We start from the raw sequence: 17,081 nt of genomic DNA, 5'->3' as shown, positions 1-17,081 counted from the left end.
ATTTGCAGTCAATGCATCAGGGATGTTAAAACAAGCATGTTAAGGAGTCAGAAAGCCTAATTATGGGAAGATTTGTTTCAGCATTCAGATTTGTTTCACCAGCCTGTGTGTGATAGATGGGGAGGACTCATTGCTTATTTTGGTTTCCAGACCAAGGCTGGCAGTTTAAATGTGCTCCTACTTGGATATGAACAGAAAAGCTTTCCTTGCATTCAGTAGGTGAACAACAAATCACTAGTTCTGAATACACCATAAAAAATATTCCTTAACCATTTGGGGCAGAATTGTTGTTTAATGTAGTGGTGGTACCCAAACATGGAAAAGCTGATTAGCAATATCAGCCTCAGGGGAACTGGAAACCCCTCAAGTCACCAGAGTTACTCACACTGCAATTATAAATAAATCAACTGTACCTTACAAAGTTTAATCCTTTTACATTTAGGGATTGGTTTATGTTGCTGGGTACTTTTGAGTGAAATTATCATCATGTGAGGAAATGCCACGACACTAATGGGTGCATTAGAACAAAAAGGTGTGCTTCAATTGATAGATCATCTTGAAATTATTATTAACATCAGAGTAATTTGTACCAGGAGGATTTTTTTAAAAGTAATTCAATAAATCTGAAATCACATAAAACCTTTTCCCACAAACTTAATGGCAATACCAGTGAGAAATCAGAAAAAGGCTCTAACCCTACATATGCTAAAAAAAAGCAATATTGCATCTCAATCTTTTTTCTCAATTTGTTACCATATGTAATAAAGCTGAAGCTAATCCATAATCACGATGATTTTTTAGATGTCGCAAATGTTACACATCCAGAGTATTAAAAATCCCAGAAGTAAGCACTGCTGTGAGGAGTAAATTACCCATTGTTTAGATCTGAAAAAGTAATTCCATAACCATTATAAAGTAACAAAGCAAATATATATTCTCACCACATACAGTTTGAAAGATGATTTATTTCAGTAGTTCAGTAGCTATATAAGTGCTAAAGATTTCAAATTTTATCAGCACTCTGAACAATTTTATGAGGTGATTATGTGAATCTGCATCCATCAAAGATCCTATTCTATGATGGAAAGTTAATGTTTCAGAGAACTGGAGTGCTCCCCTTGGCTGTGTGATTCTGACTGAAAGCGGTTACCCAGTAAAAAGGATTGGTTTGGACTGACACGAGCAAACATAATGGCAAAAGAAAGTATTTTTTGAGCAAGGGCTTCAGTGACTGAGTAGACATTTTGTGAAAAACTTGAGAAGTTGACAGCATAAAATCTCAGTTATAACTGACCTGAAATAGCTTATTTCTATAAAATGTGAAAAAAACCCTCATTTTTTATAGAAATAAAAGTCCTAATAAATTAATGTGAAGCCCTCTTTGGGAGTAGATGAAATGATATGACCCATAAAATAGAGAGCAGACAAGATTCTGAGCAAGCAACAGGAATTTTAAAACATATATTAATGATATATATTTTAAATACACACATTTAATGTTGACATCTATGCCTTTTTTTAAAAGATGTACAGCAGGCTTGATCCTAAAGCTCATCCTGTAATAACAGTGTATTGCATTTAGCTATGAAACACACTTTTAAAACACAGAATATAAGTATACAGAAGAAAACTGTAATTGCATCATAAATCAGAAGAGCAAAGCATTTTTTAAACATGAACTGAATTAAAATCTATCAAGTTCAGTAGCATTGAACAGCTTTCAAAGAAAACTGACAGGTGTTTTGTTTACTATTTTAGTCTTTCTTTAATGAACATCCTCTCACAGTTGTAAATTCATTGCAAAACAGAAACCTTATGCTAGCATCTACTTCTGCTTTCAATAACAAAGCAAAAGCAACAGAAGCAAACCAGGGTTTTTAGTCTGTTACTTTCACTTTTTTCATTTCATAGTTTTTTATAGCTGATGCTCTCTATTTTAGCAGATCAGACACCAAACCTACAAACAGCACAAACTGTGAGTGACCACTTTACCTTCTGAAAAATCAATCAGTCCCAGCAAATGAAGCAGCTTCAGAGATGCAAATATAATCACAACAATACCCACTGTTTGTAGTCCCTCCGACTCCCACTCGAGAGTCAACATTCTTCCAACAGGCAAATCATTCCAGTCTTCACACCGGTTTGCAATCAGAGGGAAATTAGAGGATTTTACCAAGAGTTTGCTTTGAAGAAATTTGCAGTGGTGTAAAGCACCACTATACCAAGCAGTGGCAGTTCAGCAGCCACTCTAGCTGAGATAAAATATCAGATAAAGCCCTGCATCTCATGCTTCTCTGAGCATTTGCTTTCATCAGTAGCGAGTCCTCCTAGAAGGCTGAGGTGGACCACGAACCTCTGGGTATGACATTGTATCCGTGGAGCAGCCTTACTGGGAGCTGCTGGAGGAGCACCTGTGTCGAGCAGGAGCCTTGGCTGTGTCAGTGCCAAGAGGAAAAGCTCTCTGGAAACTTGCACGAGGGAGCACGCTGCTATCAGCACTCAGTGCTCCGGTGCTCCCAGACCCAGATGCTGCAGTTCTGCCCAGCTCCACAGCCTTTCCCCAGCTCCTCTTAGCACCATTTTTGTTAAGTTTCAGAAATGACAGTTTGCTAAAGACAGACATCTGTTTTCACGTGCTAAATGCTGCATGTCAGAAAACTACCGCCCTCTGCATTAGAAAGAACAATGATCAGAGAAACGCTGCCCCTTCCCCTCCTAAAGCATCACCAGAGTCTAATTAAATCTTCACTGAAAGTGAGAATAGAAATTAAAGAAATACACATCAGCATGATCAGTGCCACCAGCTAGCAAAATACAGTGCTGTCAAGGAGACATGCACTACCCAAACTCCTGATCCACAGCCAGGAAGAATGTTTTCTTTATTGATTAAGAAACAAAACTGCTTTTCTGTCTCAGCACATGAACCTCGAAGTGCTGAACCCCAAACTCTGATATACATTAATGGGTATTCAGCATTTTTCTGGGAAGATCTTATCCAGGCTACACATCAGGGGAAAAGAATCCCAGCTGATTTATTAGATAGTTTGTATAAAACTAATTGTCCTGTGTTTATTAATGTGATTACCAAGAGGATACCCAGTGTGAAGAATATCCTCTAAAGAATATTTACACAGCACATGCATAACCAAGGTTATGCCTAAATGCTTACCCTTGTGCACATCCTAAAAATTTAAATAAATCTTGTTCATTGCTCTACAAAGCACAACAATAAGGTAAAGGGAAGGCTCAGAAAAAAAGTATTTTTGATATTTTTATTAATTAAAATGTATGTTCTAGCACTAAAAAAAATTACGTAAATGATGTCCAGTATCAACTACTCAGGTTACTAAGGTCTTTTAACTAGAAAAAATTTTTGCTAACTATCAAGAAGTTCAGGTATTTCTACTTTTGTTCAAAAAGTCATTATAATTTTAAATTAGCATAGGAAGTTGTAACATTAACAATCTATTGCTTATGGGCTACCACGTAGAGAAAGAAAGATGTAATCTACAGTTTATTGTCAGCTTTTTTTGGTTTTCTTTGAAGGCTGTACACATTGAAGGACAATATAAACAGAACTCTAGAAGCTATATATTTTTATTCATTCAAAAACGCATATGTGTGCTTCAGTTAATTTTAGGTTATATCTAGTCAATATATAAGCAAGAATATTCTTTGGTTTTACACTTCTGGATATTTAATACTAAAATGTTATGAGTTCTGTATTATTTACATATCCTTTCAGTCTGAGTGTCAGTTCACTTTCCCATTAACCTGTAAAGCTAAAACAGGGTCTTAAGAGGAAAGCATAGTAAAAATAAATCAAATCAAATACACTATCCCACATTTGCACCTTCCAAATATGTCATAAGTTTTTACCTCATATTCCATATTAATAATTCAAGAAATTTTCCTCTTAAGTTCTCCTCTTAAAAGAAAAGTAACATTTTGTTTTCTCTTTACAAATTCTAGGTACTCCAAATAATCTTCTCCTTTTAAGGCTCTGAAATGTTAATCTTGACCTCAATCTCATCTCTTGCTTCTATTTTTTCCTTGAGGTAATTCCTACTTAGGCTTTTCTTTTTCTCAAATTTGTGTTCTTTTTCTTCAATGATGAAGCGTGAACAAATGTTTATGATATCGCAGAAACAATAATCCTAATACAATACCACACTCACACTACAGCAGTAAAAAAGGCCTTATTTATCTCTAATAAATGGTCTTAGGGAAATTCTTAAAATGGAGAAATCTGTCAGTCCACATTCCCCTTTCACGCAGTAGGCTCAGGCTACCTTGTGTTCTTGAGCTGCCCACTTTGGGAGCAGAGTCCCTTCGACTCCACCAGGGGAGGTGCCAACCCACTTACAAGTGAAAGCCACCCAGCAAGAAGTGGTCCCAGACACAGCCAAGGTTTTGTTTTCTGCTTTTACACAAGAAGAAAGGCCTGGACCTCTTAAAAAAGATGACAGGGAGAAAAATCATGAATTTGATTAATTTTAAGGGCCAATTCTACCTGCACAGCAAATGAGTTACAGAAGAATGTTTAAATTAAAAAAAAAAAAACAACTGAGAGCACAGATTTGAATTAATGTACCTGATTACTGACTTCAGAGAATACCTCCTTGAAAAAAGAAATCGACTTTTCCTGTTGTTTCTCATGATAGCTCTCTAAGTTAGGGGAAACATACACTGAATTTGTGAGTCTCCAAGCCTTAACCCTCATAAGTAAAGCAGCAAGGATAAGAAACAATGTGGAAAGGAGAAGGAAGGGATACATTATATCTTTCCTGCAATATGCCATGCAACAGATTAAAACATCAATATTACTTACAGATGTGAATTCTTCTGGAAGAAGTCCAATTAAAAAAATTCTATGCCCCAAAAAATTTTAAAATTTAATCAATCTTGAATAAGGAGATAACATTTTGTTATACGTACAGCAATTCTTTGCATGCTTATCCTTCTAAATTCAAACTCCATTGCAATTTCTCTTACACACCTCTTATTTTTTTCAAGAATTTGAAAACAAATATTTGTCTGACACATTCTTATGTGGTGCCTGTATTGACTGTACAAACAAATTTTAAGAGTTGGTGAAAGAAAAATAATTTTTCCATAATGTATCCCTCCTGGATACAAAAAGAAACACCATTTTTTATGTAAAATTGGAAAAAAAAATAAACCAGGGGATGACATAATATCTAAGTACTGCTCTGGCTTGTTCTCTTTCCCTAAATCCAGCTTTCATTTTTGACTTTGCAAGGCATTCTGGTGGAGATTGAGCAATACATTTAGGTTTGCAGAAACTTTTTGTGATTCTTCACAAGGTTGCACAGCAGGAAAAATAAAAGTACTAGAGTTTGTTATGAAGCTATCCCATCTGAACATTGCATCTTCCACTGTCCTTAAATCTCCATTACGATTTGAAGCAGACAAGGAAGGAGATGCAGTGGGGTAGCCACTGCATGTTAGGAGAGTCTTGATTGTCTAGAGTTTAATGATGGTGACAATAGGGTGGAGTGTTTATGGGTGAGAATCAGGGGAAAGGCCAGGAGGGCAGATACCATGGTGGAGTCTGCTAGAGACCACCTTATCAGGATGAAGAGGCACACAAAATGTTCTGGAAGCAGCTGGGAGAAGTATCATGATTGCTAGCCCTTGTTCTCATGGAGGACCTTAACTTGCCAAATGTCTCCTGCAAATACAACACAACAGTGAGCAGACTGTCTAGAAGGCTCCTGGTGTGCGGCAGAGAGCTTCCTGACACAGCTGGTGAGGAAGCTGAAGAGGGGAGATGTCCCACTGGACCTGCTGAGTAATGGGGTGCTTGCAGGCCATCTCAGGGATTGCAATTGTGAAAGAGAAATTCTCATAAAATAATTTTAAAAATTGTGAAATTCTCTGAAAACTCTGGAGGGACCTCAGCAGAAAGGCCATCTTGGACTTCTGGACAGACACTGGCTTGGTAAGGTTGAGAAAATCCTGTTGGAGGCAGTCCTAAAGGGCAAAGGAGTCCAGGGAGGCTGGCAGTGCCCTAAGGAAGCAATATTACAGTCACAGGAGTAGGCTGCTCCCTATGTGCTGAAAGATGAGCCAGGGGGGAAGACAACTGGCCTGGTTGAGCAGAGAGCTTTGGCTGGAGCTCAGGACCCCTGCATAAAAACAAATACAATTTTTTCTTTCCTAAGTAAATATTCAAGAGGAACCTGTGCTAAAGTGCTGTAGGAGACACACATTACTTGGAAGCACAGATCCCAAGTGAGTTTTGAACAGGACAGAGTACATATGTTTAAGCTAGTGGCATCTACAAGAATGATCCAATTCTGGAGTCCCAACATTTTTCCACAAACAATCCCAACTAATTACTGGCTACTCTAATAATTTTAAATAGAATCATTTATGTGTGGAATGCAAATTGTATAAAAAGGACACCTTAAATAAGTGCATTATGCACTAAGTACATTTTGTATCTGATTGCCATATGCTTGTAGAATATCATCAATTTTTCCTAAGAAGAAAAAAAACCACTGAGAACTATTATTTATAAAGCTAATATATAGGAAATGAAGCTTCATTAATTTCAAAGTTGACTAACAACAGAGAAAACCTGCCACTTACAAACAACTCCATCTAATTTAACACATCAAAGGAAGTAGCACATGCTTAAGAATAACAACAGGATGCTAAGAATTGAATAACCAAGGAATAAAATAATTTCTAATTCTAGAAATACTTAAATAATACCTAAATAAGAATTCAATTGCTAGCATATAAGGATGTAAAATTTTCCTACAACTTAATATGGTGACCTAGTCTTTCAAATTATCTGGTATTATCACATTTCTTTTATACTAATCCCAGTCAGTACCTGGTTTTGGATTATATCTGTCATTGTAATTAGCACAGTAAAATGGCATGTATTTTCTTTTAATTCCCCTAATTATCTTCCTTAATTCTCTTAAATAACTTTCATTTTAATGTTTACAATAAATTTTTACTGGAAATTATAAACTCATCTCTTTAAGTTTCTTTTGACTCTTACAGAGAACCTACCTGACCTGTAATATATTGAAGTGTTTAATGTCTTTTCACTATATTTTCTTTTTAACACCTGCTTGTAAACAGTATCAGTCTTTTCAGACTTTTCTCTTTATACTGAGAATGATTTTCATTTCTGTGCAGACATTCTGGATTTACAGTTGTCTAATGTACAGTGGGGCTGACCAAAATTAAACCATTTTCAAGGCAAGGATGTATTACTACTCATTAATTGACTTGAATTTTACTGCCTTCCTAGGAGTTAAAATCTGTACAGTGTTAACAATTAATGTGTGTGTGTGTGTCTTAATTGGCTGGGAGTAATAGTTCATTAGACTCTATTTGATATTTTCCCCCAATGTATCTGAAAAGGGAAACTGCAGATGAGTTAGAAATAGAAACAAAATTTGGAAGTATTAATTAGCTGTCCTTCTTTCTGTACTCTCTTCTTCCAGAGGGACATGTGTGACAGCCAGAAGAGAATGAAATGGTCAAATAAACACAGAAAGGGCACCTAAAAACAGGTCAGATAAACAGCATATCTTCAGCTTCCTGGTCATGCCAAATCCGAGCTTATTAGGAAAGTTATCTGCTGGATAATGAACTTAATCCTCCTATTATTTAACCAGTGAGAAATTCACTCACAGGCAATACACTGCAGTTTTCTACTCATAAAAGTTTCTATTTTTGATCTGCAAAAGTCTACTTATGTCTACTAGAAAGCATTTCAAGAACCAAGAGAAGAAATTATTTTATATGTATCTTTTCAAGAATTAGTCTCAGGGTAAAATAATTTTGAGTGTAACACTTCCTTTGTAGGCTGCTACAGCTAATCACAGAACATCATGTAACTTTCATAAAATGCTTAGAAAAATGAAGCTAATGTATGGAATCACATTGTTCATCTCACCAGCACTGCAGCTGCTCAAGAGCCCAATATTGCACTAGCAGATTACTTATCCAGGCAGAATTGCAGGGAAACATTTGCTAGCTAGAAGAGTAAGGTAGAGTCTAATTATGAAAGATTAAATTTGTCAGGCTTCATATATAATTTTTAATATTTACACTAAGTGCCCTAGATCTTTAAGGACTGTAAGTGAATACAGGCTGAGAAAGGAAAAATTCAACATCTGTACAGGCAAGATAAATTTCACTGGTTTGTAATCAAGGAAGAAAATATGATATCCAAGCTTCTAAAGCTTCGCTCTCATACTTAGAAGTAAATTACACAAATATAATATTGTAGTTACAGCTGTATAAAGGTTCTAGGCTATGGAATGGGATTTCATTTCTTTTTTCTTCTCTCCATTTTCACCTTATGACTCTCACTTGCTTCCTAGCTTTTGTTCTTGCTTTGATCTATATCAAAGGACTGCTGCCATTACTGATCTGAAAAAAAGGAGCTGAAAGGAATCCCACAAGAAAACCATTGCCAAGTCCCTTCATAACATAGCACAGGTGGATTTATTTGTCAAAAGATCTAATTGATACAGCACGTTATACAAATATGTATAAAATACTTAGTGTACAAGTGGTTTGTAAATTAAATGGAATGTCCATGGGAGCAACAGTAGCATTTTAATTTATTAAGCTTTAGCAAAGGATTACAGAGCAGCTATATGTTTCCTAAACAAGGTTAAATTACATTTAGTAATAGTCAGTAATCAAATTCTGGTTTGTTTTATTGCAAAGCCTACTGGCTTATTTGACAAATGAAATTACCTCTAAATTATGCAACTGTGTCTTCAGCCTACAGACCTGGGGGTGTTTTTTATATTAAATCATAATTGCTGCAGTAGGAATGGCCATTACCAAATTTGTAAGCACAAATGTGTATCTGCACAGGAGAAGTGCAGTATTAATGGAACTACTAAGGACCAATCACACCCAACTATTTTGTCAGCTATAGAAACCCACCTTCCTCTAAGATACGGTTTTCCTGCTTTTAAAAAAACAGGTTTTTTTGCCTGTACAACCCTTGTTTTCTTCAGTCTTTTCACATTTGGAACAAATATGGTAATGTCTGACTTGCTGAGTTTCTTCTTTTACTAGTATTTTTGTATTTATACATTGAAGAAAGAGAATGCCATTATCAATCACTTTATTCATGGAAATGAAAAACTACTGGGAGGCCAACAGATTAAGCTGGTAGAAATGATGGAACAGAGTAGCAGCATTCAAAGCTCCATATTCAGTCATTTTCTGTTAGCCAAATTATGACTACATCCACTCACGTGTGCCCATACATCTAGGAAGCCATGTATTTATGGGCTGTGCAGCTAGATGACCTCAGATGAGTTCCTAAGGGAAGTTGTTTTCTGTGGTGATGAATGAGAGAATAAATGAACCATGTATGCCAGTAACAAAAGCTGATATTCTAGTGACAAACAGGAATATTCATCACCAAGCCTCCAACCCAACTATCAATTTAAAATCGTCAACCTATCCTCTGCAACACCTCTGTTTCAAAACAGATGTTTCTGTGGTTCAATGAATGGTTAGCAACTAAACCAAAGGGAAAAAAATACTGAAAAGGGGAAAAAATTACTAACCACAATCATAAGAACATTACTATTGTGCAGCTGTTTTTTTGTATTGCACTTTTCTCTGATACAAAATAACCCATGCACAATAAATATTCTATTTCTCTCCTTGGCTTTTCCAAAGGTGAAGCACTGTATTTCACCATAGCAACCAGAAAGTATTATAAATTAAGGCTGAAGAGGCTGACATATTTCCACATTTTATGTCCTTGTTAAAAAAATGAGTGCATTTGTCCTGTAAAGATGAACTATTACATGGTTGCAGCACATTAAAGAAATGTCTGTAATCCTGATTCAGTCCCTTAGCTCTATATAATTAGACTTGTACTACAGATGACATACGCACAGGTTTGACTACAGCTCTGCAACATGTGGTTACAATTATGCAATATTCAGAATTTGTCCATATCACCTCATGAGACACTGGAATGTTAATGGTTAATGACTCAAAACTATTGACCTTTTGTAAAAAGTGCAGAGAGCTTTGGTGACCATATGCAAAGTGACCACCCACATGCAGAGGGGGTGCACACCCACCACGGGAGGACAGCCATGACAAACTGACCTGTGTTAGCAACAGCTGCGTTTGAGCCAGACATGGGAAGAGGTCAATGAGAAGATCCTGCAAGGAGAGTTAGTGCTTTTTATCATGTTGGTGTCCTCCCTTTCACAAATGACTCAGAAGTGAAAAATCCTTTTCAGGGAAGTACCAGGACATTACCACTTAGAGGTGAGGGTATTCATCCCTTCTGATGGGGCACAGCTGGCTCAGCCAGACGTGGGAGATGTCCTGTCTTAGAAGGTGTCATAAACCATCAGTGACACCCAAAGTGCCCCGTGATCCACAGTGTTACATCACTGTCCTAGGGTGATGCTTGTATCCCCAATTGCTGGATATTATGTTCTGTGCCTTGAAGACTGGCTCTGAAGAGCAAAATTTTGTTTTGTTATCGGCCTGCTCACTCCCCCAAAGGTCGGTGGAGACAGAGATGGGGGCAGTACTTAGTGCAGCTTTTGCTTTGCTTTTGCTTTGCTTTTGCTTTGTTCTCTTGCTCCTCCTTTCCTCCTGCTTTTGCTTCAGCTTGTTAGTTAGTTTAGCTAGGCAGTCCAATTTTTCCCTGGGCTGTTTTTCTTTCCCTCTCTTGGAACCACTCGAGCCTGCACCAAGAGTTTGCACCTTGTGGTCTGCAGCAGCTATTCCCAGTGCTGGAGGGACCAATAACAGAGCAACTACTCCCAGGAGAGACTTTTGAATCTTTCATCTTTTTCTGAGTGGTGAAAGAGTGTTGTCATCTGGTATTGTTCATTCTGTGTGCTGGGGGGTGCTGTGCCTGTTAATAAACAGGTTCTTTCCACTTCTCTCCGAGGAATCCTTCCTGAACCGGTTGGCAGAAGGGGCCGTGTGGGTTTGCTTTCTGGAGGGGCCCCCTTTGGAGGTTTTCTCCCAAATTTGCCCTAAACCAGGACAATCACACAGTGCAAAAGATTCCCACCTGACCCTGAGTTTACATTAACCCACTGAAATTTGTGTTTTGCAGGTTTCCCCAATCCCCAATGGATCAAAATTCGGACCATCTCTTCCAGCAACAGATATCAAAATTGCAACAATCAAATCTCAGTCACGGATCCAGGTCTGATAATATCTGTCTATTCTTATCCTTTCTTTCTTTTCACTTCTACATTTTCTTAAATTTTATTTTTAAGATTTTATATTACTATTATTATTATAACCAAAATGGCTACATAGCTCCTTTCCATTGCAGTTGAATTGTTCTAAAAGAAACCCAACATACATTTATTTATAAATACACATATATATATTCAGTTGTTTCACTCTAATAAATCCCAAGAGATCTATTAACAAGGACATGGCTTATCCTTGCCTTCTGTGGTGGGTTGTAACATGGACACTGAAGATTTTTTTCTTTTCTTTAGTGTAGGGCCTGAAATTCACTTACATATAGGAGACTTCTGATAAACAGGCTTATTCCTGATAAATGGTAGTAGGAGAAAGAAAAAGAAATGGATGAGGATACAGGGATAAACATGCATATGATCTCCACATTGAAAGGTAAAATAATGTTCCCTTTAATAAAAGAAGTATTCCCTTTAATAAAAAAAGGTATTCCCTCTATTTAAAATTTCTGATCTTTTTCTTTTCATTCAGAGCTTTCACTCGGACAATCTCAGAGGCTTCTTAAGCCTTTTAATTCTGCCATTAAAAGTATAAGTAAGGTAGAGTACTAAAAGTTCAGGAAATTTAAAGCTTTTGTGAACTGGACTCCTATTATTCCACAAAAGAGAGAGAGTAAAAAAAAATACTTATGAGGAAGGGGTTGAAAGAAATGGCATAACTTCATGCTTTTCAGCACATAACACAGTGGCTCACAGCCCTTTTCCAATGCCAGAACCTACAATGATATTTGAGGATCCATAGAATGCAATGGAAATTTTTCTGCTACAGCAATTTTGCTGTTCTGGCAAATTGGAAAGCAGCTTTAGGATAAAACCAAACCCTGAAAGGAGGAATGAGCTTACAATGACTTATCACTTCAGTAAGTTAGAGGAAGGTTGCTGATATTCCCTGGGGAAGCATTATAATGCTCAACTAAGCACAGCATCATGAGGCTCCTGTAGACACTGAAATGAGGGAAGCAACAAAATGCAGAAACACAATCTTGAAACCTACAGAAACCTTCAACAAAACTTCAGATACCACTTTTGATTGTTTTATGCTGCTGCAGGGATCAAATTTTTCTTTAGTAACTTTGCAGGGTTTATCACACCTTCTATACAATCCATGCTTATAGCTTAGATAGCTCAGATATTTCCAATGAGAAATTCATTTCCACATGTTTCTTGACATGCACATGGTGAAACCCAAATCCCATAAATGAGATCCCTTCATGTCTTCCTCCTGATAAACAAAGATGATTTGGAACTGGCTGGATTTCTAATCCATTCTCTGCCATTTTTAAGATGAAGAATATTTTTACTGTCATTAATACTTAGGAATCATTCCCCCTCCCCCAGTAATCATCTGCACACCAGGCTATGAATTTTAATTCCTTTAATCTCCTCAGAAGCAATTTCCATAGCTTCCAAACAAGTTGCACTTTTCTGAACTCATTCTAATTAGGCAAAATAGTTATATAGAAAAAATTTAGTAACTAGTTTTTAGGAATTCAATTAGTGATGAACAACATTCTATAATGACAGACCAACCACAGCCTTAGCATTTCATTAACAACCTCTCCTCATGAAAATAATATTAATTATTTAAAAAAAATTATGTCTTGTTTATCCCTCAAAAGCAAATAAACTTGAGCAACCCTTCACTTTCAGAAGCTGAAATTTCAGTTGAGGTACCTCCAGAAGTGTGCCCAGACCTCAGCCCATTCCCTCACTGCAACTGGTGATTGTTTTGGGTAATGTGTATTGTCAAACTTATTCTTTGCTAATAGGACAGTGACATGTGCTGTCTTTCACTGGAGCACACTGAGGACAATTAGGCTGCTCTGAGGCTGCTTGAACAGCTCTAGCATTTTGCTGCCCTGGCCCCAGAATGCTGTCACTTCTGCACTTACTTTGGCGCTTCCCTGATACTGTGAGAGCTTTCAAGGATAATCTAAAGCAAGACAAAATACAAATTGGCAGAAAAATCCCAAACAAGCAAAAATCAGAGCTTTTGTCCCAAATTACCTTGCAAGCAGTGCTCATTTCACTTTTGAGTACTAATCTCATGGTTTTAGCAATGTTACAACCAAGACTGGCAATGCTGTGTAGGCTCAGGACAAAAGCCAGACTGGTGAAAGACCAAGCAAGTAAGGAAATGAATCCTGGGCAGGTTTTAACTGACATAATCAGCACAAAGATATTGCCAGAGGTAATCAAAACTTGCTGTCACACCAGATATGTGCAAAGAGGTGCAGCAGTCAAGCATCAACCAGCATTTCTTCCTGTGTTGGGTTCAGTGAGACACAGCCCCTGAGCTCACAGTAACAAAACAACACAGCTCAGTCCAACTCTGCATGTTTAACGTGGCTTGTGATTAATTCTGATTTCCAATTCTTAACACAAGTATACAGGATATGCTCACAGAACTAGTACCTCTGAAAGATACTCCTTAGATTTCCTGATTTGGATCCCAGCTGAAAGGATAAATTAATGTTATAGTATATGGTTTTCAGCCAACTGGTAAATTCCCTTGGTGAATTCAAGTCTAGTACATTTATCCTTCCTAGTGAATTACACCATCTAACACACCAAAAGAGATACATGAGGCATCTGCTCTGAGGCACAAACCGACAGAATGCCCAGGCTGTCTGGCTCCCTCACTGCCAGAAGATTGTTTTCTTTCACTTTTAATTGTTTGGGGGAAAGGGAATGCAACTTCAATAAAGGTTAAGCAACACTTGCTGCCTTATTTGTTGAACTCAGTTTCTCTTTTAGTAGAGTGAGGGAATTACTGATCCCCAAAGAAGTTTCTCAGTGGTATTAACTTAAGAACTATAAATCTTTTTATTGTAGCTGGAGAAGAAAAATTAAAATAATTTAAAAATTTGAATAAATACAGTAATTTCTCTCCATCCCAAATTCCACTATACAATAGACTGTATTGGAAGACATTATGGATAATTAAGTTTAAGAAAACATATTTCTCCAGATTTTTCTCAAAAAAATTCCTTAATAACTCAAGATACTGTCTATTTTTCCCCAAGGTACTATTTAAACAGAGTATCTCTGAAGGAGGTAAGGAATAAAAGGATGGGATGGCAAAAAACTAAGGTAGTTTTATAGTCTTCAGGGACATAAAGCAGCAAAAGGCCACTTGAAAAAAGCAAAACACAGAAGTAAAGGAACAGTCACAACAACCTCAGCCTCTCTCCAACTGCCAATCTCCAGTGAAAACAAAATTAACATACTCTAGGCATGAAGGAATGGTGTTCAGCTCACATCTGCATTTCTAAATTTCCTGGTGGTTAAATCAGTATATTTGAGAATATGCCTTGTGCTGACAAGCAGTAAGAGTGAGTAGAAATTCTCAGACAAAATTTGACAAGATGGTAAGTTTTATCCCACTTATGGAAGAGGAAAAGGGTCACAGACACGCTCAAGAGTATTAGATCCAGCTGCCAGACCCCAGCTGCATCCCTATTCCCAGTCTTGATGATTTGTTCTATGGTCTCTGCAGGACAGCTTTCCTGAAGCAAAGGAAGAAAAGGCAGTACCACCACACACGAATGTCTAATGCTTTAGGGCTATTTGTAGCATTTTACAGCAAGAGCTGTTTGGCAAAGAATAAATACATTTAAATGAGACATGTGGTCCCAGGCATAGTTGCATCTTTCTGTATGCATATTTGTCAAGTGTCTCCCCTAGACAGGAATTTAAGCTGCCTGTGCTCAAGGTCAGGTTGCTGGGGAATGAGAACTCCTTGAGAACCTGTGACTTATCATGATGATGTTTAAGACCTGGAAGAAATCACACTTTTTCTCTCAGCACTTGGATTTACACAGACACAGGTGCTCATGCCCTCATTCAAGGCTACATTGTAAGTAAAAAAAAATTAATCTTCTGCAAAAAAAAGTTTACACATGGAGTACAAGAAAATATCTTCTACTTCATAATAACCTTTAATACAGAAACAAATAGGTCATGAATGTTTGAGAAGGGAGATCTAAGCCCTATTAACCAACAACTGTGCTTGTAAGGTGAACACAAAATACTTGCACACAACCAGCAGTCTGTTTGTACATACCATAACAGACAAAAGCTAATAAATACACTTTTCATTTTTGGAATGCTGGTCTACTGCAGAATAAATACCAAAGATTTATATTGCTATTGCACTGCAATATCTTGAGAACTTAGGTCTATAAAATACCACACCACTTTCATCAGTCTGCCATCTTTTATCTAATGTTTTCTTTTCCTTCAGAGCTAAGAAGAGCTGTTTCCATACAGCTGTAATCATTCTAGCTGTTCATCCAGGACTCTATAAAAGTTACTATCAATATCTGTAAAATCTCTTTATATTGCCCCCCAAGTTGCAAATGAATAGCAAATACCAATGATTCTAAATTTAATGGAACAGATATCTTCATTGTGTTTGCTGCTTTTTCCTTCTACCACCACTCTTTTATCTGTTTGCAGATCACAATCCCCCCAGTTAAAGCCTTTTTATGTTAATAGTTAAAACAGTTTGGTTTCCAATTCTGTGCATTTGTGGACACATCAGACACCACTGCTGACACATCAATGGTTCTGCTTGTGCTTTTTTGATTCTGTTGTTCAGTTCTGATAGTTAGCAAAATAAGAGTGATTATGCTTTACAATGGGGCACTGCAGGAAAGTAACAGAACCAGAGCTTAAAGTAGTTTAGCTGAAAAACCTCCATAGGAGTAGCTCAAACCAATGAAGATCATGCAACTTTGTAATATTTGGTGATCCTACTTTTATTTTAAAAAACATTGTTGTGCTCACCCTCTGGAATTGCTAAGTATAACTGAAGCATATCCTACCCTTTTCAATAGTCTCTTCCTCATTTGTCAGTAGCTGCAGTGATGGACAGTTGATGAAACTCTTTAAGTAAAAAACCTTAAATTAAAATACAAGTCCTTTCTTCTCAGTTACCAGAGTTACTAAGTTTTGTCCCTAGACAATTAGCTTACAAATTCCCCAGATGTGACACTTAGTCTACTTAAAATCAGTGTGTACATATTGGAGCATATGTAAATCCAATATTGAGTCAGCAATGTTTACTAGCACTGCAGTGAACTCTAAACTCACTAGCACTGCAGTAGCACTGCATTATCCTCTTCCTATATGCTACTGCTATTCTTCTGAATAAACTCTGATTCCAGAATGTACCACTTGCCAATGTGGAGTATTGGCCCTCCTATAACGGGGGGGTTATAAAGTTACAGGGGAGCTCCTATAAAGTCGTTTGTTCCTTAAGGTGTCTTTGCAATAAAGAAGAATCAATCTGGTTAAAAAGAATCCTGTTAGTTTCTCAGCCAGGCTTTATCTGTCACTGCCTTGGTTGGTGCTCACAGTTTTGCACAGTGAAGGCTGCAGCACAGAGTCTAAAATTCTCACTTCAAATAGAACTAGCAGAGGAAAACTTTCTCTTTACTTGAAAAGTGAAACAGCTTTAATGAAGTAAAAAAAAAAAATGCTAAGAGGCCTTATTCTAATCTAGCTTGTTTCAGATTAATAAAGCAAAGTAAGCAAAACTCAGGTATGGTTTTACATCTTATTCTGTACATGCTCATCTCTGCTAAGATAGCTGCAGTGCAGTTGTGGCACAGCATTGTACCATTGTGTCAAGGCATTATGTCCTTACTCTGCTAGGTAAGTACTGCAACAGCAAGGTTTTGTTTGGTACCTTGTTAGCCAGCTGCTAATAAGGAAACTAGTTCTATACATAGCAAGGTGTTGTTGCTGAATACCAGTTCTGAGAATGGTATTTCTGCTACTAATCACAAAGATAACTGA

The 17,081-nt window shown here is 37.2% G+C and overlaps 1 protein-coding gene across 8 annotated transcripts in view; it reads right to left on the bottom strand.

Moving 5' to 3' along the window:
• The window catches only part of KCNIP4 (potassium voltage-gated channel interacting protein 4), a 387,819-nt gene that overhangs the window by 92,425 nt on the left and 278,313 nt on the right, over nucleotides 1-17,081 (bottom strand). The window contains exon 1 of one of the 8 annotated variants that reach the window (XM_066548556.1): nucleotides 1,993-2,343. The exons of 6 other annotated variants lie outside the window; for them this stretch is intronic. In XM_066548556.1, the coding sequence (XP_066404653.1) occupies nucleotides 1,993-2,104 (112 nt within the window). In that variant the 5' untranslated portion in view covers nucleotides 2,105-2,343. Of the gene's footprint in view, nucleotides 1-1,992; nucleotides 2,344-17,081 lie in introns of those variants that run through there. One more of the 8 variants, XM_066548550.1, reaches the window with a different exon arrangement.

The sequence above is a fragment of the Molothrus aeneus genome, chromosome 4 (assembly GCF_037042795.1).
Source record: "Molothrus aeneus isolate 106 chromosome 4, BPBGC_Maene_1.0, whole genome shotgun sequence".
NCBI lineage: Eukaryota > Metazoa > Chordata > Aves > Passeriformes > Icteridae > Molothrus > Molothrus aeneus.
This window is presented reverse-complemented; position numbering and strand designations above follow the sequence as displayed.